This window comes from Ovis aries, chromosome 23, assembly GCF_016772045.2.
Source record: "Ovis aries strain OAR_USU_Benz2616 breed Rambouillet chromosome 23, ARS-UI_Ramb_v3.0, whole genome shotgun sequence".
NCBI classification, from domain to species: Eukaryota; Metazoa; Chordata; class Mammalia; order Artiodactyla; family Bovidae; genus Ovis; species Ovis aries.
This window is the reverse complement of record NC_056076.1, coordinates 41,240,509-41,267,487: the sequence shown is the minus strand read 5'-3', so window position 1 is coordinate 41,267,487 and position 26,979 is coordinate 41,240,509. Positions and strand designations below refer to the sequence as shown.

Here is a 26,979-nt window from a genome sequence, read left to right as displayed (position 1 = left end):
GGCTGTGGGGTTACCCTGGGAGTCAGTGAACAGGTGGAGTCAGACCTCTGCCCAGGATCTAGAACAGAAGGTCCTCCATAAACAAACACTGCAGCCTTTTCATTTCTCAGCGAGGACCTGCTTCACTAGCTTCCATGTGTTATGTGTTGTTCAGCTGCTCAGTCGTGTCTGACTCTTTGCGACCCCATGGACTGCAGCACACCAGGCTTCCAGGTCCTTCATCATCTCCCTGAGTTAGCTGAAATTCATATCCATTGAGTTGGCTATCTCTCTGAGTTTGCTCAAACTCACGTCCATTGAGTTGGCTATCTCTCTGAGTTTGCTCAAACTCATGCCCATTGAGTTGGTGATGCCATCTAACCATCTCATCCTCTGTCGCCCCCTTCTCCTTCTGTCCTCAATCTTTCCCAGCATCATGGTCTTTTCCAATGAGTCAGCTCTTTGCATCAGGTGGCCAAAGTATTGAACCTTTAGCTTCAGCATCAGTCTTTTCAATGAGTATTCAGGGTTGATTTCCTTTAGGATTGACTGGTTCAATCTCCTTGCTGTCCAAAGGACTCTGAAGAGTCTTCTCCAGGACCACAGTTCAAAAGCATCCATGTGGTATGTCACTGCTGCTGCCGCTAAGTCACTTCAGTCGTGTCTGACTCTGTGTGACCCCGTCGACGGCAGCCCACCAGGCTCCCCCGTCCTTGGGATTCTCCAGGCAAGAACACTGGAGTGGGTTGCCATTTCCTTCTCCAATGCATGAAAGTGAAAAGTGAAAGTGAAGTCACTCAGTCGTGTCCGACTCTTAGAGACCTCATGGACTGCAGCCTACCAGGCTCCTCCATCCATGGGATTTTCCAGGCAAGAGTACTGGTGCCATTGCCTTCTCCGATCCATGTGGTATATATGACATTAAAAAAAAGATCTCTGTCTGCTTTAACAGTCACATGAAGGAGAAAGAGAAATTCCTTGGGGCTTATTTCATAAGAGCTTTGCTGATATACTGACATACTGACATGTTGATATATGGCCAAAGCCTAGCCAGACTCTTCTGAGTCCCTCTGACACAAAGGAATATGTGTGTCCTGAGGATGATGTCCAGAAAAGGCTGATCACATACTCTTATGTCTTTTTCCATGTGTCACCAGTCCAGTGAGTCACTGCTGCTCCCTCGGGAAGGAGGGGGAGTGACAAGGATGCTGCTCTGGAACAAAACCCCAGGAGGCTCCTCTGAGTCTCTTCCCACCAGGCCCCCACTTGGGCCCACAGAGACTTGAACAAAGACGAACATAATTTCTAACAGCTCAAGGCTGCATCCCTTGGGAACTCTAGGCCCCTCAAAGTGCCTGCCTCAGAAACTCAAGGTTGCCCGAAGAACTGACTATGGATTCCAGAGAGCCCTGAGGACAGCGCCCCAGTTCCTAGCTTCTGTGCAGTGAGAGAAGCCTGACAGACGCCAGTCAGATGGCGCCAGATGGTGTCACATGGACCAACGTTTCATCTCCCTGACCATACTGAGTTCCCATCACCTGCTCCCCACTCTCTCATCTTCCTTGTAAAGTCCCAGTCACCTCTGAACAAGTCAGACTGGAGCTCAGCTGAGTTCCTTACAAGTTAGTGGTTACTGAATAAAATCTGTTTTCACCACTCTGGCCGATGCTGGGCTGTGTTTATCTTTGACAGTACAGGCATCTGGTACATGTATCTTTTTCAAAAACTTCAAATTTTATGTAGAAATAACTGTTGGCTAGTTCTCTATTATGTTTAGTACTAATTATATCTAGCAAGTAATTCTTCATGGTCTGACATATCTCAATTGTACTCAAATCCCAGAAGTCACTTTGTTTATAAACACTCTACTATATGGATCTTATCATTTTAAGATGTAGGGTGCCTGGAGCCAGCATGGGAGATCCCACCCATAACAAGGTCATGTGGAAGAGACCTGACAAGCAAGGCGGATCAGGACTCAAGGGACCCCCCGGACCTGCTCAAGCATCTAACCCCAAACCAGAATCTGTCTGTCTTACTATTTTATGCCTTTCACCAACTCTTCTGACATTAACAAGGGGCCATCCCTGACCACCTTTCTCTGGAAAAAGTTAACTTAGGGCTTTAGTTAATAAGCCTCCCCGACATGAAAGGAATATTTCAATTTTAACCCCCCTGTTAGCATTCTAGCTTGCCTGACAGGTTTATCCAGATTCTTGAGGCTACGCATGTGATTATTCAAGCCTCCCAACTGTGAGAGGCACGGGAAGCCTAAAACATTCTAAAAATATAGAGCCTTTCAAAGAGTTAAAAGCTATTAGAGTAGTGCTGGTGTAGGATTTCATTGTTGTTGAGCCAATGCTTGCTGCTAAGTTCCCATATCTCTTATCCACTGTGCACCTGGGAGTGCATTAGTTAACATAGTTGGAATGTAAGAAAAACAAGAAGTAGCCTTGAAATTAACCATATAAGACCTTTGAACTAACTAGTTCTTTCTTTGTTGTAACTCACTGCACCTTTGCTCCATAAGAATGTAACTCTGTTTAATACTTTCTGAGGCTGACATAGATTAGAAATATAAAGAAAAAAACACTTCAAGAGAAAATAAGTTTTCTGGTTGAGCAGCCTTTATCAAAAGAGGGTCATAAAATGTTCACAGGCCTCCAAGGCCAGAAGATAATGTACACAACATTGTTTATAGGAAAGGTATGCAGAAAAAATCCTGGTTTCGATAAAGACAAAACAGTTGTAATGTTTGGGCTGACTCTGCATGACTTTGCATCTTTCATTTCCCTCTATGTACAAGTCAAGGTATAAAAGCTTCCCTGAAAAATAAAGTGACGGAGCAGTACCGGTTCCAAGAAAGCCTGGTTCCCCCGTGTCTTTCTTTCTTTCTCTCTCTTACTCTCTTTTTCAGGCTGATCCCTTGGAGCACAAAGGCTCTCTGTGTTCACTTTCCTGCCTGGGCTTCTAAGACCTGAATGGGAAGGCGCTCTGCATCTTCACTCCCTCGGGAGACCGGGAGGGCGCCTGCGGCCTACGTGAACAGAGCAAGTCCCTTGTCTTGGGGCTTTATTGGTTCTCTGCGTAAACCAAGGAATATCAGCCTCTTTCTCTCCTCTATTTTCTTATCTGCAACATTCTTTCTTTATCTCTCTCTAAATCTCTTCACACTTCGGATACCCTGGATCCAATTGGGGCAGGACCCCAGTAGTAGGGCTTAACCAAAACAGATGATAAAAAGTATTTGTTGAAGGAATTCATTCTCCACAGCATCTCAGAGCTGACCAGGGTTTTAAATCCTAAACAGAAATATCTTAATATAAAATAAACAGCCTAGTTATTTATAAAGTGAAGTAAAAAAAAATCTTAAAGAGAAATATCTAGCATGTGCAGTTGTTACTTCCTTCCCAAAGCAGTTCTATATTACAGACAATTAATAAAGGAACTAAGAGAACCAAGTAGAAAGCAGAAGCATTTCCAGTTTCTAGAATTTTCTCTGTGTGCTCTCATTAGAGTATAAATTTTGAGGTAAGACAGGGCCTTTATTCCAATTATATATTCTGTTCCCTTTCACAACTCCCTAACTATAGTAGTTTAGTAAAGCGTTGTTGTTGTTTTTTTTTAATTGTGTGTTATAACCCATTAGTGGGAAATGAAACCAGCTTAGTAGGTAGCAACTAAATTTTTTTTTAATAAAGATGAAACAGAATAAGACAGGACAGAATAGAACAGGTCAGAGTGCAGCTTATCCAGGTAGCAGCACTTGTAGGACAATTTCTAAATCTTTTGCTTCAGTTAAATGTCTGTGTCCGTGTGTATACCAGTGGTGATGTATTCTTACAGTTGATTGAATCAAAAATTTCTAAGAAACAGTCCCAGTGTGATGCCAGACCAGCATCCTGCATCTGAGCTCCATTCATTTAGTGAATTAAACCAGCTAACACTCATGGGCTATTTGGTTGTGTCTGACATGGAGGTCAGTGGGTTGCTTATGTTCTCTGCACAGAGAAGGAAGGAGGCATACTACCTACACTGGGGTGGACCAAGCCAGCATGGATTACATCCCGGGATCCAGGCTGTGGAAGACTCACTGTCTTATCACCGTTTCCTTTACCTACAGCATCTGACAGCATTTGTAGCAGCAAAACATCAGCACAATTAAAACAAAACAGACCAGAAAACTGCTGAAGACATCATTCAGAATGCATCCCTTGTGATTTCCTGCTGACTTCTGGAAGGGCCTGCATTGATCTGGTAAACACTGCGTCAGAGATGTGAAAGATTCAGAAGAGCCCCATGGACCATTTTCTAAGCAACTCAACTCCACAAGAAAGACTTCAAAATTCCTGTCCATTTCCCCCATTGCTACAAAGCTGTTGCCTCTTCTCAACTGTGCAACAAGCGTAAGAGTCATTTTTCATCCATAAAAGCATGTGTGTGTAGGTTTTGGTGTCACATGTGCAAATGTGTCTGATGCCAAGAGTCTGGGCAACCCTAGAAAGTAAATGTATTTGTGGGAGTCAGTGCCCTCCCTTGACCTGGCACACAGAAGGTGCTCGATTAATGTCGATCAGTGACTGAATGACAGGGCTCTCAAGCTTGCAGTGCAACTCATGAATAAATCTATTAAAACAGACAGAGAAAACAAGCTACTTGCTATCCAATGGGTGAGCTGATGCAAATGGAAAAAGAAAAAAAAAATTAATTGAGCCTGAATTTATCTGGGGAAGAGGAACCATCACCAACAGCAGCAGGAAGTACTATAAAAAAAGACAAGAATAGTTCTGCACTAGTTTTGGGGGCTTATTCTAACATTCCGCCATTTTCATCCCTAATAAACTAAAGTAAATGCTGGCACTCACCTGCAGCCCTTAAAAGAATAGCTACCATATACTTCAGCTATGTCTGTTTCCCCTGAAGACTAGTTCCAAAATAATAAGGTGCCCTGGATCTGAAAGCCTCGTGAAAGAGGCTGATTAACGAGGTGTCTTTTTAATCATGCAAGTTTTAGAAAGAACCTGATATTCAAAATGTCCCTTACTTCATTCCTAGTAAACAACGGGCTAAACTCAAAGGTAGCAGCTTTAGGGAAAATCTCAAAAAGGGTTATTTAACTGTATTTCCTACAGGTACTGTTTTACAATAGTGGGGCTGACCTGTTTTTAATGTTTGCTGGCCAGAGACGGGTGCCAACTCAGACAATGGGGAGGTCAGACTTGCTGAAGAGCCCAGATTACCTTCCAGGTGATGGACACTGACCCTATGCAGAGAACCATGGGCCAGGCCTGACATGTAAAGGTTTCCGGAGAAGATCTATATAAGAAAAGACATGATCTCCTAAGGAAATTTACTGTTGGGAGGAACATGTCACGCATTCAGGATAACAGCGTCTCTGAGACAATAAGAACTTCACCCAGTAAAAGAAACCCGCTTAAAAGAAACTTGAAAGCCAAGGCAGCAGAACTTTTAACAAGTTTATAGCTTTTAGGCTCTGAAACAGAGGCCTGGAAATATGTATGGAATTACAGCAGGGAAAGAAGTAAAATTATCCTACATTTCTTTAAAAAGCAGTCTATAGTTTTCCTGAGTCTCAGCTGCTTGATTTTCTAAAATACTAAGCTCACAGAACAGTTTAAACCTCCATCAAAAATTCTTACTATGAGTTAAGCTTTACTTTTTTTTCCCCCTGAATGATAGGGTATATTCCTTAATTTCATATACACAAAACAGTTGCAGGAGTGGAAAATCCTGCGGAGAGCAGCTGTGTTTCTTACTTGGCTTGTGTCATGCCTACAACTCATGCAATGAACTCCCACACTGGTGATGCTCTGAAAGCAGAGTTAAGAGTCCTGCCCACGTGCTGGTGTTAGAAATCTTGATGATGGTGTGCTTATCTTGCAGGACCAAAGCTAGTCTTCTGGCATGCTCTAACTACTCACCTTTGATGTGCAGGAATCTACCGGATTCCTTTCCTATGTGAGTTTATATGTTTGTCCACACACCTTTAGAGGGATGGACAAGCTAACGCCTGCTGGTATAAAGAAGCATGCAGTTCAATTATGTGACTCTCAGCCATTCGATTTTTTAAAAACTTCCATAAATTATTCAGTGCATTTGACTTGCAGATTTGTCTCTGCTGTCTATAAACAGTGTGCTTTGAAACAAGGATCTGTAAGGAATGCAATCGGCTCTGCTCTACTGGTGGGAACTCAAAAAGCCGTCTGAACAGCATCACCCAAACAGTTTCGAGTGGCTTCATTTAATGAAGGCAGACGAGCCTGTGGATTGCTAAATGTGTGTGCAAACTAGACCCTGCAAGGTGAAAACAGACCTCTCATGCTCAAATCTCGATGCCTTTCTAGATTAACACGGATAACTGGGGAAACATCTTTATGTGTTTTGATAAGAGATCGACTTTGATGGCACTGCCATGGCAAATCCAGCAAATTTCATTCTGTATAACGTTAAGCTAGAGAGGAGCATACCGACAGACAGACAGACAGACAATGAGGTCATGCGGCGGGGCTGTGCTGGATGCAGGGGACACAAGTGCACACAGAACAATGAGCACACCATGGCATCAACGCAGGCACACGTCGGCACCGAGAGTCAGAGACACTGTCAACAAGCCTTAGAGCGAAGGAGGAGATGCAGAGGGGAGACAAAGCTGAGAAAAATGAGCAGGAGATGGGCAAGATGACTCGTCTGTACTTGAACGTCTGACCTGTCAGCTGGTCGTCGCCTGCAGCAGGGGCGATGCGAATATGAGGTGTCGTAAGCTGAGTCACGATTATCGCAGCTATGGCAAAGGAAGATCCCCAGGTCAGCATGCATGAGGGAAGAAAAAGCCAGACTGAAGCTAGGCTAGCAAGGAGAATCTCCATCCGCATATCACATCATCTCAACTTTCTTCCAACAACAACAAAAAGAGAAGGAGATGAGAAAACAACCACAGCGAGCTGTTGAATGTTCTGAATTCGTTTCCCTTAGAGAGGCTTTCATCAGGCAGTTAGCTTTCTATATAGTTGCAAGCTTGGGCTGAGATTCTGGTTAAATTGACTATAGGAGAAGATAAAAACAAAAAGTAAAAACATTAACTCTGAAGAAAGAGCTAGACTGAATAGTTTCTTTAACTGCTACTGAGTAGAGGGTAGAAAGATTCATTGCAAATTCTGATGATCCAAACTTGCAGCTTTCAAAATGTATTAGGTTATTTAAAATTCTTCTGCTTAAATCACAATATTTGCTCTTCTCGTTAAAATCACCTTTGTGGAGAATACTATCTTCTTTCACTAAAAACATTTTTATGTTGAGAAATTTCTCTGATCACTAAATTTTGTGTGGAGCATTTCCATTTAGGAAGTTTATTTTGTCACATTCAGGGAAAGGAAAAAAAAATGCATCTCAAAATACCAGTTGAACACAAAAAGACTAATCATTGCCTTTGCTCTAGTTATCATGGTTGACATGTGACCAGAGGAGTGATTAAGAGCCTTGAAGCAGAGCAGGCGGGCTGCTCAGTTTGCCTAAACAGCTCAGCAGCTGAGTTTAAATGGTTAACATTTATGACACACAGATATTGAAAAAAAAATTAAGAAAATTAAAACGTCAGTTCTAACATGATACAGCTGGAAAATGATGCAAAGAAAAAATATTGGAGAATTAAGGACAGGCTTACATGAACGATTACTAATTTACACAGAACAGCCTGGGTGCTGTTAGAAATGTGGCAATGAGTAAGGGACATAGATCATCTACCATCTGCAGACAATTAAACCCAAAACTGCCAGTGCATAATATTTTGAAAGATCTCTCTGCACCATTCAACTAGTGCTTCTCCTTATAACCAAACAGCAGCAGCCACTGGCTTTAAAAGTGGTATCATCATCTTTCACGTGTTATTAATGAAAACTTTTTAGTGTTGCTCAGTGATATGAATAAACTTAACAGTTTGGTCAGAGAAGGGAGAACTCTCAAAGTATTACAAAGAAATTTTTTTCTGGTTTGACACAGCATGTGACTTTGTGAATTGATGTAATGAACTGCAAATAGTAAAATGATATTTCTAAGACTTGTGACAAAGTTGGTACTAATTCCAGGTTTATACACGGAACACTTGCTTGGTCATAGATACTGGTGTTCAAAAAACATTCCTGTGAGGTTTTCCATTAACTACAGGAAAATCTGACCCACTCTACTTCTAAGAAAAATTATATTGTATCCATAAAAACTGAACATCTGTCTGATACTGAAATTGGTAAACGATAATGAACAAAAAGATTTTTGAGAAGACCTATGTCAGGCAGCCATGCATTCAAACCTCACAAAGGAAGGTAAGCTGAAACCTGTGGCTCAAAACTCAAACGGAAAAGTCCAGGATTTTCTATCTGATTATGTTCTGCTTTGTAAAATGTTCCTTTGTGACTATTATTCTTAGTTACAAGGCTTGATTTTATTACAAACTACTATATAATAGGGGTAAACCAGCCCACTGCTTGTCTTTGCAAATAAAGTTTTATTGGCACAAGGCCATGTTCCTTGTTCACCCATGATGATGGCTGCTCAGGCACATCAGAGGCAGGGCTGAGGGGCTGAAATGGAGATGCTGTGGGTTGGTCGGGAAGCCTGAGATATTTACTGGCTACTCTTTACGGGAAAACTGGCTGTACCATGTCTCAAATACGAAAAGAATGCACTATAGGAGAGAACACTGCTACATCCCGATGACTTAAAGATGGCATCTGGTCTGATAAACTTAGGACCTCCTTTAGGGACAACGGTACACACAGCACAGTAAACACCACACTGCTGTGCCACTTACTGGTGGTGGGTTCTTCTGGAATTTGATGAATCAGCAGTCACCAAGCTACACTCTATATAACTCTAGGGTTCCTTAAGAAGTGAGTTTGGGTCAAATAAATTTAGAAACTTTGGGGTTGAACAAAGCTATAAACAGATTTCTTTTTCTTAGGAACATCTTGGGACCCTTAATACACTCAAGACATACATTATGAAAACTGTTTCAGACTGAGAAAAGGAAATATTTTCTCTGTAAAACACAGAGCGGCAAATGTGTATCATATTTACGTTTCTATTTCTAAATCCATAGCCAAATGATAGCAGATTAGCATATATGAGCAGCCTTGCTATATAATTTGTTTTCTCGCGTGTTGAATATGAGTAATTAAAAGGAATCTTAATTAGCTTTACATCTCGACATTCTTTTCAGTTCTTTTTTCAGTGTACTTTCATTCTGTAGCATTGTGGCCTAGAAAGGATGGTATTTCTTTGAACAAAACAGTGAACAGAAAAACAGTCTAGAGGAAATTCTCAAAGAGCTTAGTGATTAAAAAAAGAAACATTCACATTTCTGAATATAGTTAGAAATTGTATCAGGACAATAGAAATCCTTCAAAGTTTCCTGAAGGTCTCCCAGCAAAGCACATTGCCATACAAATGTAAGTTAAAGACTACGCTTAGAAACAGTGAAGCATTTGTGCACAGAAAATTCACCTTTAAAATACGACATTAAAATAATGGTTTTGTTTTCTTTTTCTTTAGGGTTTATATCTGACTACAATAATACTTTTGGAAAGAATTCAGCATGTGTTTTCATGCAGTTTTTGTCTCGATTTCTAGCTATACTGCTGTTATTCAAATCACAGCAAGGACAGGAAGACAAATGACACCCTCCCCCACATACCAAAAACAAACAAAAACCTCCAAATTTTTATTAACTCAAAATCTTCAAAATTTAAAAAGTGATACATTTATACTTGGACATACATCTATACTTAGAAGTCTTATAGATTACACTCTGCCTGATACAATAGGCCCTCAAATATTTTTCATCCTCTTAAATTTGCTGAGGCTTGTTTTGAGTCCTTGAACATGCTCAATCTTAGAGCATGTTCCATGTGCACTTGAAAAGAATGTGCTCTGGTTTTTCTGGATGTACTGTCCTGAAAATATCAATTAAGCCTAACTGTCCTGTTGTATCATTTGGGATCTCTATTGCCTTATCAATTCTCTGTCTGGAAGATTTGTCCATTGATTTGAATGGGGAGTTAAAGTCTCCTACTATCGCTTTATTCCCATCAATTTCTCCCTTTATGTCTGCTAGTATATGTTTCAGGTATTTAGGTGCTTCTATATTCGGTGCATATGAGTTGACAACTATAATATCCTCTTCCTGTATTGATGCTTTAATCATTACACATATCCTTCTTTATCTTTCTCTATAGACTTTGTTTTAAAGTCTATTTTGTCTGATATGAGCATTGGGACCTCCCCACTCTCTTGGCATTTCTGTTTACATGACGTATCTTTTTCTGTCTCCTCACTTACAATCTATGGGTGTCCTCAAATATGTTTTAAAAATAAAAAGCATAACAAGTTTCCAAATGTATCTATTGTCAAGGAGAAACATACCTGGCATCATGTCATGGAAAACATTATTTTATGGGAGATTAAGGCAAAGTATACAGTTTAAACTAATTATTGTATCAGTTGGAATGACTATACCTCATTTAAGACAAAAATTCTAACTGACTAACAAAACAGATTTTTACTTTTAAGTGTATCCTCTCAGTTTAGAATTGATCATCAGCAAAGTCTTCCAAAATTAGCAGAAAGGAGTTTCCACCCTACTAGTTACTATAAGGCAGCCATAAGGGGTGTACACTGATTCCTAAGACACAGGTGGATCAAGCGGTCTTAAAAAGAATTCAACTATAAACGTGTGAATGTGGTTAAAAATCAAAAATAAAAACTCAGAAAATTTCTATGTATTCTACCATAAAGATTAAAAAGAATTCTATGAATTGGGAGTGTAATCTCCAAACATCAAGTATTAATATAGTGTCATCATACAATGTCTTCTTAATGTAAGAGACAGAATATTCTGGAAAGAGTTTGCCTATAGCTAACAATCAAAATAAAGCTATATATACTTATGAGGAAATTAGATATATACATTAAAAGAGGATATATAAAAATGCAGATGATTCTTCAACATATAAAGACATGTAATAACACATCTTAGGTATTTTCCTGTGCCCAGTTTTTACAAGGCTTTATATTTGAGATGACTAGTGCCAAAACATACCCTTGAAATATGATTAAAATAATCACTACATTAAATTTCAAATTAGCATGAAATACATCTTTAAGAGACATATCTGTGTTTGAAATTACAAATTAGTTCCTTGTGGAAAAAAATCTACTTCCATACTTGCTCTATAAAGATACATGTCAACAGTTGTTTCATGAGAATGTTGAAATCTTTGTAAATTCAAAATGCTGCTTAGGATAGTGGTTTAGTGTCTGAAAATTCAGTTAAGCCACTCTACCGTCTGCAATATGTGGCAGGAACAGTCAAGATGTCTGAACTCTTTTAAATTTCAAACATCTTTATGATATGGTGTCAGTAACATAATCAGACCTGCCTGTTTCTCTGTTTTGACTGGTCAAGATGGAACGGCTTCCTTCATTGCAAAATCAATTTTAGTATCAATCAGAAAAAATTATCTGAATATAAAGGTGATGAAACATTAGATGGTGCAGTAAAGGAAGGTTGGTGAATCTGTAAATGTAGAAATTAATGAAATAAAATAGTATCAAACATTGTAGTTTCACCCACAAGGAGTGTATTTCCCAAGGTTCCCTCCTTGGTGATGATTTTATGAACAGGAATAACAATGGGATGCAATGAATATTAAAATCTATTTCCCTCTTTCTCCCCAAAGTTTATTTGATAGAATAGAGTTTATTGCTGTGTAAATGTTTGCAAATTGACTCAGAAAATCTGAGCGGGGAAATATTTAGTCAATCAGGTCATCTGATTGCTTAATCATCCTTTGGTGAATTGAAAAACAAATTACAATATTGATTAAATCTAGTTGATGATGGAAGAAAACCATCCAAATCACCATCTAATTCAATCTATTGTGAAAACAGCAAACATCAGATTTCCATGTTTACTAGTGTGTTATTTATATAATTACCTAACTATGCAAATGAACAAGATAGCAGATATTTTGTTGTTTTGAGTCAACTGGGCACTGACTCAGTTTTAGTAAAAATGAGGACAGATACTCGTACACTGCAAAAGCATGAGTGGCCAGAGGTCTGCTGGGTGAAAGCCAGGAGATACAGGGAAACACTGGGGTGGGAGTCCAAACACTTGGGATCACGCCTTGACCCACAGATTATTAGACGGGTGTCACTGGCAGGTCAATTCGTCTCCCCAAATATGCATTTTTTTTCATCTCCGAAAAATAGCAATTAGTGTCTCTGTTTTCACAGTAATTTAGAAGAAATAAATGAGAACATGCATATGAAAGCAATTTTAACTTTCAGCTGTGACATGAAAGGCAAGGCATTATAAATTAGGCATTCTGGAACTGGATTTTCAGAATTCAATAAAGCAATCTGAGCATGGGTCATGATCTGGAGGCCTAAGACGGTCAACACCTCACTCAAAGGCCTTATCATACTGAAATAATTAATAGTTAAAAGTGAATTACAATTTAGAAAACACATCAATGTCTCTAGCTCCATTAAAAAATTAATTTAGCCCTACAAATAAAGGCTCTTAATCAAGTACAATATGATATAAAGAATTGAGTATTTTAAAATCAATATAAGGAGATTCTTGGAAATAGAGCTATGAGCCCATGAGGACAAACAAAATATAAATGAGCTAAGTACATCCCACAAGGCCGGACACATCACAGGAAACCAAGGATATCTCTCAAGTCAACAGGATAAAGAGGTCATGTATCTTCAGGAACTGAGAATTTTGAAAATGCTGATGGGCACCTGTAATCTATTTAAACTCTGTTGCCTGAATGTCAAACAACAAAAACAACAAGATATTTTCACCCAACAGAAGTCATCAAGGGGGTCCCTATGATCTGACGAAACCTGGGGCTTTCTGCCGTCCTTTCTAAATTCAGCCTCACAGCCCTTGCTCCTTGTCCTCATGTCTCGTCTAATGATTTGAAAGAGTGTATTTAACTACAAGTGTTAATAAATGTGGCCTTGTTCTTATGCAGCTTTGGACATTTCTAAAGGCATTTATATACTCCCATGGGATGGTTAAAAGCACACTGCAAGGTTGACAAGATGAGGTCACAGCATGTATACACACACACACACACACGCATGCACACACACACACACCCCTGCAGTCTCTTCTTTAGGTGGTGCAGAGCTTATGATGATTCACCCTAATCTACATCTCTTCCTTGATCACATTTTTTCAGGATTACAACCAGGCCTGGGAAACAGAAGGTCCTCAGTAACATCTCCTGGTCCCTGGGTTGAGAGAGACATACATCCCCAGTGAAAAGAGCCCAAGCAGACTCTGTTTTACAGATTATAACTAGATAATTGCTTTAAAGGGCTTCCTTGGTGGCTCAGCATTAAAGACTCTGCCTGCCAATGCAGGAAACTTTGGTTTGATCCTTTGGTTGGAAAGGTATCCTGGAGAAGGGAATGGCAGCCCACTCTAGTATTCTTGCCTGGAGAATCCCATGGACAGAGGAGCCTGGCAGGCTACAGCCCATGGTGTTGCAAAAGAGTCGGACACAACTTAGCCCCTAAACAACAAATTGCTTTAAAACAGCAGGAGGTAATTTACTGTCCTGCATCTGAAGTTCACTAAACACAGTATTACTAGGTAGGGTACTGTGGTTTAAAACATGGATAGGAGATAATATAAAAAGTAATTCTATTTTAATAGAATTTTAAAAAAGATAACCACTGAAAACTGCTTTGAAACACAGCAATATGACTTCTTATTTGAAAAAAAATCTACACGAAAGACAGTTCACTGCCATACAATCCTAGTACATACATGGGAACACACACATGTCCAACACACTTCTTTCAGTGATGTGAACATTTCAAGAAGTTTTGAAATACCACCTAAAATTGGAGAGGACAGAAACCAGAACAACCCACAGTTTCAACCTACCTTTTGTGGCCACTCGGACACAGTCTATTTTGGTTTCCTGTGTTAAATAAAGAGGGGAGAAAAATCACTATTCATGTTTTCTGTGAAACCAATAAAATCTCTGCAGTTCTCCTTAAATACAGATAAGGGGAGGTCTCATTGTTCCAAGTGTGGCATTAGTCACACGTGATTACTCCCTGGACTGTGCTCTGATACACTTTCTGGCTCCAGGGATGGTAGTGGTGGTGCTTGTGGGCACCTGTCAGCAGGTGGTGGGTAGGACCTATGCACAGAACTGCCTCCGCCTGGTGGGGGCCCCCAGCTCCCTTCTCCAGACCCCTCACTGATTCCCTGTGCAAACACTCGTGGGGAAAACCTGTCTCCCTGATTCTCACTGGCCAAAGACAGTCGTGGTGCCGAGACCCATGCTGTGAAGGAAAAACCACTGTTGAGGCTGAAAAAGTCACCCTTTTCTCTAAGGAGACTTTCTTGTCTCATGAAAGCTCTGGATCGGTCTAAACAGGAAAGGGAAGAAAAATTCAAAAACAACTTGATAGTTTGTATTTTGTTTTCATCTTATCTTTCTAAAGCTGTTTTCTCTTAGGAAAGAAAAAAAAAAAAGATAACTAATTTAGTCCCAGCTATAGGAAGCATAAACTCTTGTGGCACCAAAGAAATGGGACAGAATATGCTGAAAAGACAGATGCTGTGAATCTCACAAAATTGTAAATGAGCTGAATGTACGTGCTGGAGCTGTGCTGTTTTCCTGTAAAATAGTAAGCTAAGCAGAATTACTAGCCAACTTTTGGTAACAAGTAAAAACTGAAAATAAAAACCATCCCATTGACAATATATTCTTCCTACTGAAACCACATACAAATATATTTGTTTCTTCCCAGGAATTTCTCCAGGTGAAAATAATTTTTAAAAAGAGAGAATAAAACACATTTATTCCAAGTAAAAACACACAAAAGCATGACTTCCTTTCTTACGACTACAATATGTGATTTGACTGTGTTTGCATTAATAATCCTGAACAGCCTAAGTAAACAGCTATTTATAAAACTTACCCCGTTGGCTCTACTAGCTGCTTGGAAGTAAATTCTGTAGCTTTTATGGGGAAGGAGAGGGGTGTTCCAGTACCCGTTGTAAGTCTTATTATCACCAATAGTAAAGGGCTGAGCCGCTTGGAGGCTGTTGGCTGGGAATTCTGCAGCGAAGTAGTACTGGGAATTCAGTATGGAGGCGTTCTGGAAGTGGATGGGCACCGGGTAGCATTTTAAGATTTCTGTGGTCTTTTTCGTTCTTCGAGGACGCTCTTCCTCGACCACTATTTGATAGACACTAGAAAAAAAGAGAGTATTCTCAGTGACAGTTTAGGAAAACAGAGCTGAACCCCTTCTGTTCAAACTGCACGGACCCATAGGACACCCCAGATAAACAACAAACTGGACAGTCAGTAATAAGGGCTTAGTGCCTCGTGGACATGGACTCCACACTTGCTCCATGAAAGAGACTGAAAGTGCTTAGAGTTCTTCCACAGAGCTCTCTAACCCCGAATAAGACAATTTCTGGAAGGAGAGAAAATTCACCATAGTTAAAACATTTTTATATAGCAATTTCTGCTGTTGATGTGAGCAGAACACCAAGACAAGGCTCCTCTTATATGGTATTGAAGATGAATTTGTAGAAAATGAACTCGGTTTAACCAATCAATGAAACTATATTAGGTGTAAGTTCATTGAAAAAGGCAACATAATATTTTCTTCAGTGACATCTGTATGAACACCTGTGAATTTTTATCAGGTCAGAAGATACAAGGTGTGATGATTCAGGCTAACCAAGGTGTAACTTCCATATATATATATATATTTAATCTATTTTTAATTGGAGGATAATTGCTTTAGAATACTGTTTTGGTTTCTGCCATACATCAACATGAATCAGCCATAGGTATACATATGTCCCTCCTTCTTGAACCTCCCTCCTATCTCCCACCCAACCCTACCCCTCTAGGTTATCACAGAGCACCAGATTTGAGCTTCCTGTGCCATACAGCAAATTTCCACTGGCTGTCTATTTCATACATGGTAATGTACATGTTTCCATACTACTCTCTCAACTCGTCCCACCCTCTCGTTTCTCCACTATGTCCACAAGTCTGTTCTCTCTGCCTGCATCTCCACTGCTGCCCTGCAGATAGGTTCATCAGTGCCATCTTTCTATATTCCACATATATTAAACTAATTGAAGAAGACACACGCACTCCAGTGTTCACTGCAGCACTATTGACAATAGTTAGGACACGGAAGCAACCTAGATGTCCATCAACAGATGAATGGATAAAGAAGTTGTGGTACATATACACAGGGGAATATTATTCAGCTATAAAAAGGAACCCATATTTTCTTATATTCCTTTGCATTCACCATATTCAGTCAGTGGAAAGACAGGATGTTAGGAATGCGAAAAAAAAAAGGCATTTGCATTTCAAAAGTTAACAACTTGGAGTCAAAAGAAGTTTCTAAGAGGAAATCATGAACAGGGAATTTGAATTACATATAAAGATAAGATGAGGCCGAGTATTCTCAGAAGATGCTGTGAGTTAAGATGTCCCCTGGGAGGACTGGGTCTCCTGGTTCCTACCCACCTTTCTCTCAGCACCCCTTTTCAATGTTTGTGAAATTTGAATTAGCCTTAGGAGAATGGGAGAGACCTTGAAGGGATGGATTTCTTTACTGAGAGGCATACATTTACTAGAATGATGAACTTGTGTGCAGTTCGGTTGGAGAAAAAAAATGATTCTAATACAGAGAAACCTTGGCAGCAGTTTTGAAAAACTGAATCCGGATTAGATTGCAAGTTCTTCTGACAAGGAGATGTATCTTTTTCTTACTTTATCAGAAAAGCACCGCGCTCCCCGAGCACAAGTCTAATTCTGGGGTTGCTCAGCATGGGCACTCGTTTAAGCTGGGGAAACAGAACAGGAGGGAGGTGCTTTCCACTCCCACCAGCTGCAGTCAGCAAGGGGAGGTCTCTCTCTATGCTCCTGTCCCTGTGAACTTGGGATTTGCACCTGGTGAATCTCCTGTTTCTGGAAGTATAACCACTTAGCACATTCTATAACGGCCATGCCATGCAGTAGCCGTTCAGTTTGCAATTCTGTTTCAATAAAAATTGATGGTTGTAGAACATGAGACTGATTGCTCACTAGGCAGGGGGTCCAGCAGGATTACAGTGGAATGATAAAGGGCTTTCTGAGCAGGGAGGTAAACTCAGAAAAGAAAATAGGACTCTTTCTAACCTCAAGACTTTTTACCATTCCTGCAGGATGTTCCACGAAACCCTGCGGTGTTCTCACCTGCAGGATGGATGCAACATAGAAGGAAGACATTAGGGAGGACCTTCCTACAGAGGTCAGGGACAAGAAACTCAGACAGAGGTGAACGGGGACTCTGACTTCACACCCCCTTCTCTTTGACCTTTTACATCTACAGTCAGATGTGGCAATTATAATACATCTGCCAAGTTCCTGGACACTTCTCCTCCAAGTATGGGATTGGCTAACCTTGATGATGGCATGCAACCAACAGAACGTAACAGAAGGACAATGTGCAACTCTCAAGGCTTCAGTCAGAGAAGTGCAAACATCACTGAGAAACTGTGACTCTTCTACAGGGCCTGATGTTGGGGTGGCCGACACTGGCATGTGTACCATTTAAGCTCTACTCCTAATTCTGCTAAAACTTGGCTTCCAAATTAATGTCTTTGGATCTTATTTTTTCCAATGAAATGAGAGAATCAGATGGATTGCCAAGGTATATTTTATATTTTTTTTATTCAGCATACAAGGACTACTCTTGCAAGATGGACAAATCAAAAAATAATTCATTGCTTTGCAAAGAGATTCTCCATTAAATAACTTTTAACATTGGCTTTCTTCTATTAGAAATCTTTTCCAATTTATTTGATATATGACATGATGTCCCAAATTCCACTTTAAAAACAACTTCTTGGAAGTCTAGTATACTATAATAGATAATGTAGATATATGAAGATTTATGCAAAGAAAAAAATTGTAGAAATTATTTCATACAGGAAATACTAGCCCAGGAGCCTTGCATATGTAGGTTTTATTTTCTGGTTTTACTGAGGAGAAAACTGAGGTTCAGAGGTGAAGTACCCATTCTCTTTGGGGCGCATAGTTAAGTAATAGCTGACGTGGTCTCCTGACCATCAGACGAGATAGTCACTGCTGTATCTTGTGACACTTAGAATGAAGTGGGCATGAAGTATATATTTTTGAAAACATAACATAATCCAGAAGTAATTTCTACTTTATGTACCTTATATGTAATATATAGGGAGGAAATATACTGATAATTGCTAATAATATGCTTTGCTTTGCTAAAATCTAATACTAAGCCTATTTTGGATTCATTTCCTGAATATACAAGGCCTGAGAGAGGAGGAAATTACCAAGGAGAAGTTCTGTGACAATATAATGCTGGTTAGATTGCAAGTCTATGCTATACGACCCACAAATAAACAAGAACTGGAGAGAATCAAAAGTTGCATCTCTGTTTCTTCTCCCCCCTCTTCCATCGCCTCCACTTCTCACTTTTTATCCATTTCCACCTCCCACCTTTGCTAGTTTTCCCCAGTGCTACTCTTTTATTAATTCAACAAATATATTTTGAGCCCCTAGTATGTGCCAGGCTGCTTTAACTTGAACAATATATTTGATACTGCCTAAGGCTTCCCAGGTGGCTAAGCAGTAAAGAATCCACCTGCCAATACAAGAGACACGGGTTTGATCCATGGGTTGGGAATATCCTCTGGAGAAGGGAATGGCAATCCACCCCAGTTTTCTTGCCTGGATAATCCCATAGACAGAGGAGCCTGGTGGGCTACATTCCGTGAAGTCTCAAAGAGTCAGACATGACTTAGTGACTAAACAACAACAACAAGAGAAAGACAGTTTTGTTTTGGAATTGAAATGCCATCTAAGTGAATATGAATGAAAAAAATTAATTTTTCCAATGAGCAAGTTTATGAGGATCATATGAAAATTCAAGGACTAAATGATTATTTAATGGGCTTGATTTTAGCCAGTCGGCATGTTAGGCCATACACTCTACTCCAGATGTATTACTTCTTAAATAGCCACCATCTACTCATCTTCAGATACATTAAAGGAAGAAATAAGTAGACCAGAGCAATTTCAAACCCAGAATGTCTTTTCATCCTTGCTCCACAAGACAAATTAGATTTGCAAGCATCCAGACCTCAAATCTATTTGCTCTTTAATAATTTAAGCACTGAAAGGTCAGGCAGCTCTTTTCTATCCCCCTCTATCAAAGTCCAGGCACTAATGAAAAATGGCCAAGTCCCTTCTCTTGCCCAGTGGCCACACGCTGCTGGCCCCCGGTTGGAAATTAACACGGTATTGACAGCCAGGTCAACAGCACCTCGACAGAACTCGAGGACTGATGTGCTTTTCTTTTGTACAAATAACATCATCCCCACTGATGATTTTCATAAGAACGTTCCCATCACAAGTGTTAGCTAAAAAGCAGCTTTGAAAATCTCACTGTTTTTTTTTTTTTAGTTTTTAATTTTTTTAATTTTAAAATTTTTAATTCTTACATGCGTTCCCAAACATGAGCCCCCCTCCCACCTCCCTCCCCATAACATCTCTGTGGGTCATCCCCATGCACCAGCCCCAAGCATGCTGTATCCTGCGTCAGACATAGACTGGCGATTCAATTCTTACATGATAGTATACATGTTAGAATGCCATTCTCCCAAATCATCCCACCCTCTCCCTCTCCCTCTGAGTCCAAAAGTCTGTTATACACATCTGTGTCTTTTTTCCTGTCTTGCATACAGGGTCGTCATTGCCACCTTTCTAAATTCCATATGTATGTGTTAGTATACTGTATTGGTGTTTTTCTTTCTGGCTTACTTCACTCTGTATAATCTCACTGTTTGAATGCTTCTCCTAAAAGGATGACTGGAAAAAAAAAGGGAAATTCTCAAGGATGGTAAACCAAATAGAAGTTTCTAGCTTAGTGAGCTGAATTAAAATTCTATTATCTTTTTAATGTATTAATCATATTCCTTTTGTTTATCAGTCACACCATTGCTAACCTCCTTCCACCACTATTCTGGAATTTAAAGTAACACAAAACTTTTCTGCAGCATTTGCAATATGAAAGCACAATCCATTGTGAGGATTAATCTGCCAAAAATGTGACATCATTATATCCAAACTTTCTTATGGAATGAGATTTAAAGTTTAATTGATGCAAGGCTTTCCTACAACAAAACTCTAAGCCTCTTAGAAGGAGAATAAGAAATCTGCATTTATACAGAATAGCCCTTGAAGTATAACCTAGGAAAGAACATCTGAACATCTTTCATGGACTTTGTTAAACATAAAAGTTCAAATGCGATGAAATGGTTTTGGTATTTTCTAACTTTGAAGAGGTTGAGGATAAGCCTGCTGCAGATTTGAGATTGGCTTTAAAATGTGTGTCCTAATTCTTTTCAAGATTAAGCCTTTAGTTGTAAGTCCATTCTTCTTACCTACTTATTCTGTTCCTTATCAGCATAAAATATTGAAGGGTTAGCCAACTAGACGGACTTGCATGGTGGCTCAGATGGTAAAGAATCCACCTGCACTGGAGGAGACCTGGGTTCGATCCCTGGGTTGGGAAGATCCCCTGGAGAAGGGAAAGGCTACCCACTCCAGTATTTCTCACCTGTAGAATTCCATGGACAGAGGAGCCTGGTGAGCTACAGTCCATGGTGTCACAAAGAATCGGACATGACTGAGTGACTAACACTTTCACTATCCAACTAGATAGCAGAATGTTGGTAAAGAGGAGAGATGAGGGGAGAAAAGTCCTGATGTATTTCACTGTTGCTTCTGCTAATCCTTTAAAGTTGGCGTTTCTCATCATGTCAAAGGCTTAGAATAGTGTTCATTTTGTAACACTTAATCGTAACTTTAACTTGATTTGCAATTTTTGGTAAAAGCCATCTATTTTCTCTTTTCAAAAAAGAATAGAGGGGGAGGAGAAGAGAGAGAAGGGGTGATGTTTGGAGACAGTAACATAGAAATTTACAATACCATGTGTAAAATAGGTAGCCAATGGGAATTTGCTGTATGACTCAGGGAACTCAAACAGGGGCTCTGTGACAGGCTGAAGGGTGGGATGGGGAGGGAGATGGGAGATAGGTCCAGAAGGGAGGGGACATGGGTATACCTATGGCTGATTCTTATTGATGTATGACAGAAAACTGCAAAATTCTGTAAAGCAATTACCCTTCAATTAAAAATTTAAAAAAGAATAGAATTTAATATCAATAGCTTCTTGAAGATTAACTCTTTGCGGGGGTGAGGGAAAATGAAAATATAAATTATACGCAAAATGGGTAAGAGAAATGTGTCATTCAGGTTTATTTATGCAATAACACAGACTGTATTTCCTTCCTGTTCTTTTTCCAGTCATTTCCTTTCCCCAAATCTGTCAGCATTTACTGAAATGACACCCTGAAGATCAGAACGACCTGGCTCAACTGAACAATATTTTAAAAAATATTGCCACCAGTTGAAAACCAGGGGTGGGGGAAAGTTCAGTAAGGTCAATGTGTTTATCATCATGCCTAGGATCCATGTAACATGGGAGCTGAGAGCAGCTGAACGAGCGTGTCCTGCTTATCGACTCACAGATGAGGTCTGGTCACAGTTTTCCATGGACAGTGCACCCTGGGTAACACACAGTGCAGCATGAACTGGTCCATGGGGTCGAGTATTCTGTGTTGGCCTCTTTCATTTCTCTCTGTCCTGCTCTGTTCTAGTTAAGACTGGCCATCTACTGCTGCGGCACACTCGCAGGGTACCACAAATAAAACTGATGTTCTTGCAGCCGTAATTCATCATCAGGAGCTTGCCTGGCATCCCTAAGTTACTTCTGTACCGAATGTGTGTGCACGTGTGTGTGTGTACATGTGGTCCCACATCATACTGTTCTGCTAGTTAGTGATAAATCTGATATCATAAAATATTAATTATAGCTGAAAGGTTGGGCGAGAAATATGAACTCATTTACTGCTCCATATTGTGAACAAAGGGAAGGGAGGGAAAAATCCTACAGTTAATGGAGGTTTGGGGTAATAAAAGGACAACTGGAACATTAGACTTGGGCTGAGAAGCTGTGTAAAAGGCCATGTGTTATTAATCTTCACAACAGGCACCAAACTGCGAGTAAATTAGTCCAAGATGGAACATCTTTAAGAGTGACTTCTCCCCCTTTTGACAAGTGAAGATGCTTTCCTTTGCACATTTCATTTCACTTATGTGTATCATAATGTAATCATCACAATTGCATAACAAACACATGACTGTAAAAATTATAACCCAAAGTCCCCTACTATTTTTAAAAGCTGTTTTTCCTAACTTGCTCTAGGGTTTTAAATAAAACTAGAAAAATTGAATACTATCAGAGCCACACTAAATATCTTCCTTGTTGTATGTTTATATTATATTTAATTCAGAATCTTTCAGCCTCTACAAGTATTCACAGCAATAGTGCAGCCAAGTGAGATGTGCCCGCACGTGTTTTCAGTTGTGTCCAACTCTTTGCAGCCCCATGGACTGCAGCCCTCCGGGCTCCTCTGCCCACGGGATTCTCCAGGCAAGAATCCTGCAGTGCATTGCCAGGTCCTCCTCCAGGAATCAAACTCACATCTCCTGCACTGGCAGGTGGATTCTTAAATGCCCTCGTCTAGAAGGGGCAAGAGCACAGTGAACTGAGCCCTACACCAGGGGACTCAGTCCAGCCCTATCACCAAATCACACCCTGCCCACTAGAGTCCTTTCAGCTCTGGTATTTCATAGCTCCTGGTACTAGGTCAGGCAAGCTGTGACATCGATGAGTGAGAAGAAAACTATTTTATCCATATTTCTTTCCTTTCAGTGATATTTATCACATGCAAGTCCTGTAAGAGGCCCAAGGGAGGAAGAAAAAGAGGAACAAAGACCAGACTATCTCCATCTTGACAAGCACAGCCCTGGGGTGTTAGAAGCAGGTTTCTCAAACTGAGAACTGGGACGAGACGCTGATATGGGTTTGTACCAAGTGGAGGAAGAAGCAGGAAGCAGCCTCTGTCTACATCAAAGTCTCCTGTGGCATCAGCTGCTCCAGGAATGCCTGGTCTGGACCTGGTGCCCAAACGCTCCTGCTGCTAGTGACACCCAAAGACTGTCCTGTGCTGCCTATGGCCACCAACTTTTCCCCTAAATTAAAGCCAAAGCAACAACAATAAACAAAAGAGAGAATGTCTTTGTGGTCCCAGTGCAAAGGACCCAAGACCCCTGGGGACCCTTCATCAGTAGGACTGAAGACTGAGGGTAATGGGCAGGACTGCGGCTCCGATGCAGGCCTGTCCCAAGAATCCCCGGGTTTCCCCAAGAGGAATCCTGGGAGTGGCTGGGTTTTCCTCAGTTTCCATGGTGCCCAGATCCTACTAGAAGGACACTGAATGGCCTAAAGAGCAGGGCTGAGTGTTGACTCCCATCCCCTGTGATGTCCAAGGGGAGCAACAAGAAGCAGGTCCTTCTGCTCCTCAAGGTCTCTGCTCTCCTGCCCCAGCTCTCCCCAGGTCCCCACACTGGCAAACCTTGAACTACCTTTCCTACCTTCTGCAATCGTGCCGCAGGTAACAACAGCCATCATGTCTCAATTCTACTATTTCATTTGATATCCACTGTAATTACGAAGATCAAGTCAAAATATTACAGATATGTTGGTTGTTTGGATGGCAGCAGAAGCTGGCAGCGGGGTGCCCTTGCTGCCCCCCCAGGCCACAGGTGGCTCCCTGCCTGGTCCTGTCCCTTAACGTGAGGCCTGTGCGCCTGGCCTTCAAGCCCTGGGGCACCAGGCTGGGGTTTCGATCTCATTCGCAGAATCCTTCAGAGGGGGTTATGTTCAAGAAAAAGAAAATCTGAGACAGGGGAAGGACAGGGAGGCAATATATTTTCATGTACAAGAGCAAGTTTGAAATGGACTTGGAGGGAAAGTTAAATTAAGTTCCATTGTATAAAAGCTCAGCTACACCTACACTATTATTTTTATCTTCCCCTGCCATTTTTCAGGTTGCGTTTTAAGGGTTCTGGAAGAATAAACTTAGTTTCCAAAATGAATTTTCAAAGAGATGACTGACACTGTCATCCCAAAAGCAACTTTAATAAAAGTGATCTTTGTTTCCTCGCAGTAAAGAGATCCAGAGTATTATTTTTTAATACGATAAAAGTCACCCCAAATCAGGTGGCAGAAGGTGGTGGTAATAAGAAACTTAGCACAGGTGCTGTGAACACACTCGATAGCAATTCAGCTATAAGAAGTCACAAAAAACTGAGCCTGTATAGTAATATAAAACTGAAATTTTACTGTTAAGTGACATTTTGGTCTTTGTGACTATGTGTACCAATGAAAAAAGGAAAAATTTTAGGGTGGAAGTCAGGTACTTAGAGCTGTTTTCCTTAACCAATTTTAGCAATGGATAGAACCTTTACAAAAGGTCCCAGAACTGTGACAAAAGAACCTTTAACCCCAAAGGTTTAAGGTGCTCTTTACAGGTTACAATTCTTCAATAAAAGAGAGGGAACAATTTAAAAAACCATTAATAAGCATTTCAGAAGAATTGGTATTTTCTTTCTTTATTCTTTGGGGACTATTGAGATGCTAAAAGGAAAAAAACAACATACAGATCAACAAAAAAGACTGATGAATTTGATCAAAACAATCCAAAACACTAAAGCAACTCTGTTCAACCCAAGTCCTTTATGTATTTCAGTGGTAAACACTGAACAGATTCTGATGGAGCTAGACTTGACCAAAAGTTTTACAGTCTTAGTTTAAAGATCATAACAAAGAAATCATGAAAACAACAACCCCAAACCTCTGCTTCTAACTTTTAAGAATTAAGATTCTTAATATTGACAAGCTCCCAAGATTGCAAGGATCATAATCTAAAGACAAAGGTGTGATATATTTTCTTAACCCTGGAAGAGACAACAAAGAAAACACACTAATTTTCAGAAAAGCCCTTGTTGGCAAAGGGAGACGCAACCGCCTTGGTTCCAAAGAGGTCCTGGTGGGATGGTGTTCGCGGTGCGGACGGCTCCTGGGAGGTGCCTTGCAGGCCACGTAGTGCTGTACAGGCCGAGCATGGCTGTCAACCCGCCGCCCCACCCCAGACCTCAGTTCCTTATTTGAGCATGGAGCGCGGGCATCTGAGCAGGAAGTCTGCTCTGCCAATTAGAATCATTTCATAAAGGACCAAGTATGGGTCTGACACATTATAGCTGCTCCATCTAAGTCACAATAATGCTCCATTTTTTATTATCATAATTATTATTCCCGTCAGATCATCACTGAGGCTCAGGAGTATCTTACTGGGACTTAGAAGCTTTCCTGCAACCAGACATAAGACAAGGGGCTACTCTGTTGTCTATAATACATGACCATCTTCACAGACCAGAATAGCATCAACAGTCATAAGAAGGGCTTTCCTACGATGGGCAGAGGACGTCTGTGTTAGATGCTGTCCTGAGAGCTCTGCTTCAGTCATTCACCTCCCAGCTGCCCTTGGAGGTGGACATTCTCACTCACATCTACTTCAGGAGGAGCATGAGACAGAAAAGTTGTGCCACTTGCCCGAGATCATGGGGCATATAAGCACCAGGATCTAAACCCAGGGTCACCAAACTCCATGCTGGAGTTGGCTGCATATTTGATGATTCTGAACATTTCTACACCTCCCTTCCCAGGAAAGGGCCCTTGTTTTTTAACTACTCCAACCAACAATTCTTTCTCATCACCGTGGGGTTTGGATGGAACAACAGGTTTTCTAAAACTTTGATAACTTTACAGAATGATCACACACATTTCTCTCAGTGACCATCAGCTTAATGTCAAAGTATGGGTTTCCTTTAGAACACAGATCCTTCTTAAGTGATAATGGTGTATATTGGTATAAAAGTTAAAGGCAGTAATGATGAGAAATTTTAGGCATACTATCAAAAGCAAGAAAAAAAGCGAATAAAAACTGAACACCAATCCGGTCAATATTTCTGCTAAGCAAAGTCTGATATTACAGTTTTATACTTTCTCAACACTTCAGCTTACAAAGAACTTTCACCATATTAACCTTCACGACAATGTCATGAGATGGATGGGTCATGTGTGGACTCCAATTTCAGAACTAAAGAAAGACTCAGAGTTCATAGATGCCCAGATCACACAATAGTAAACAATGCAGCCCAGATGCAAACTGAAGACTGCTGGTCCATGTGAGTGTTCTTTAAAAAAAAAAATAGCCAGTAATAAATTACTTTTTAAAGTTTTCATTACATTTTTAGTTGACTTTGATGAGAATTCATTGTTTTCAGAGAATTCTTTGTAATAATTCTCTATGGTCCCCAGCATTTTGGAATATAGATTTCCACTGTAGAGCATTAAAATTCAACATCTGTACACACTCTAGAGTGATCACCAGGACAAGTCCAGTTACCATCCATCACCACGCAGCCGACCCTCTTCATCCATTTCGCCTACCTCCCAATCCTCTTTCTCACCTATGGGGGGATGGAAAGAAAAGGAGAAAGGGAGGGGTGTCAGTGACCCCACAAGGTGAGAAGCAGGAGAAGTTTCAAAGGCTTCAGCATAGGCATGTGAGATTCTAGTGACTTTCTGATGAAATGTATATTTTTAACAATGATTCCTCTGAAGTAGTCCTTCTGAATACAATCTTATTAATAACAATACGATTGATCCAAGGGTAAAAGCAGGATTTTTTTTTTTTATGTTTCTGTACTCTATGGAAGAGTGTAGTATTTAACTTTTATTTAGTGACTAGAATATAAATATAAAATCCTGGAGGTTTGAGACCTTCAGCTTCTCATCTATAAAGGCGTCAGTGATAATGACTTCTGCTCACAAGGAAAAGATGAGGTTCAATTCAAT

At 40.3% G+C, this 26,979-nt stretch overlaps 1 protein-coding gene across 12 annotated transcripts in view; it reads right to left on the bottom strand.

The window, feature by feature from the left end:
• Window positions 1–26,979, bottom strand: part of PTPRM (protein tyrosine phosphatase receptor type M) — a 656,058-nt gene that overhangs the window by 223,852 nt on the left and 405,227 nt on the right. For 7 of the 12 annotated variants that reach the window (XM_060405465.1, XM_060405466.1, XM_027960774.3 and 4 more), the window contains 2 exons: window positions 15,013–15,286; window positions 13,964–14,000 (listed from right to left, as the gene is read on the bottom strand). In XM_060405465.1, coding sequence (XP_060261448.1) covers window positions 13,964–14,000; window positions 15,013–15,286 — 311 coding nt within the window. Of the gene's footprint in view, window positions 1–6,706; window positions 6,782–13,963; window positions 14,001–15,012; window positions 15,287–26,979 lie in introns of all 12 variants that reach the window. The other 5 variants (XM_042239325.2, XM_042239328.2, XM_042239326.2 and 2 more) reach the window with 1 other exon arrangement.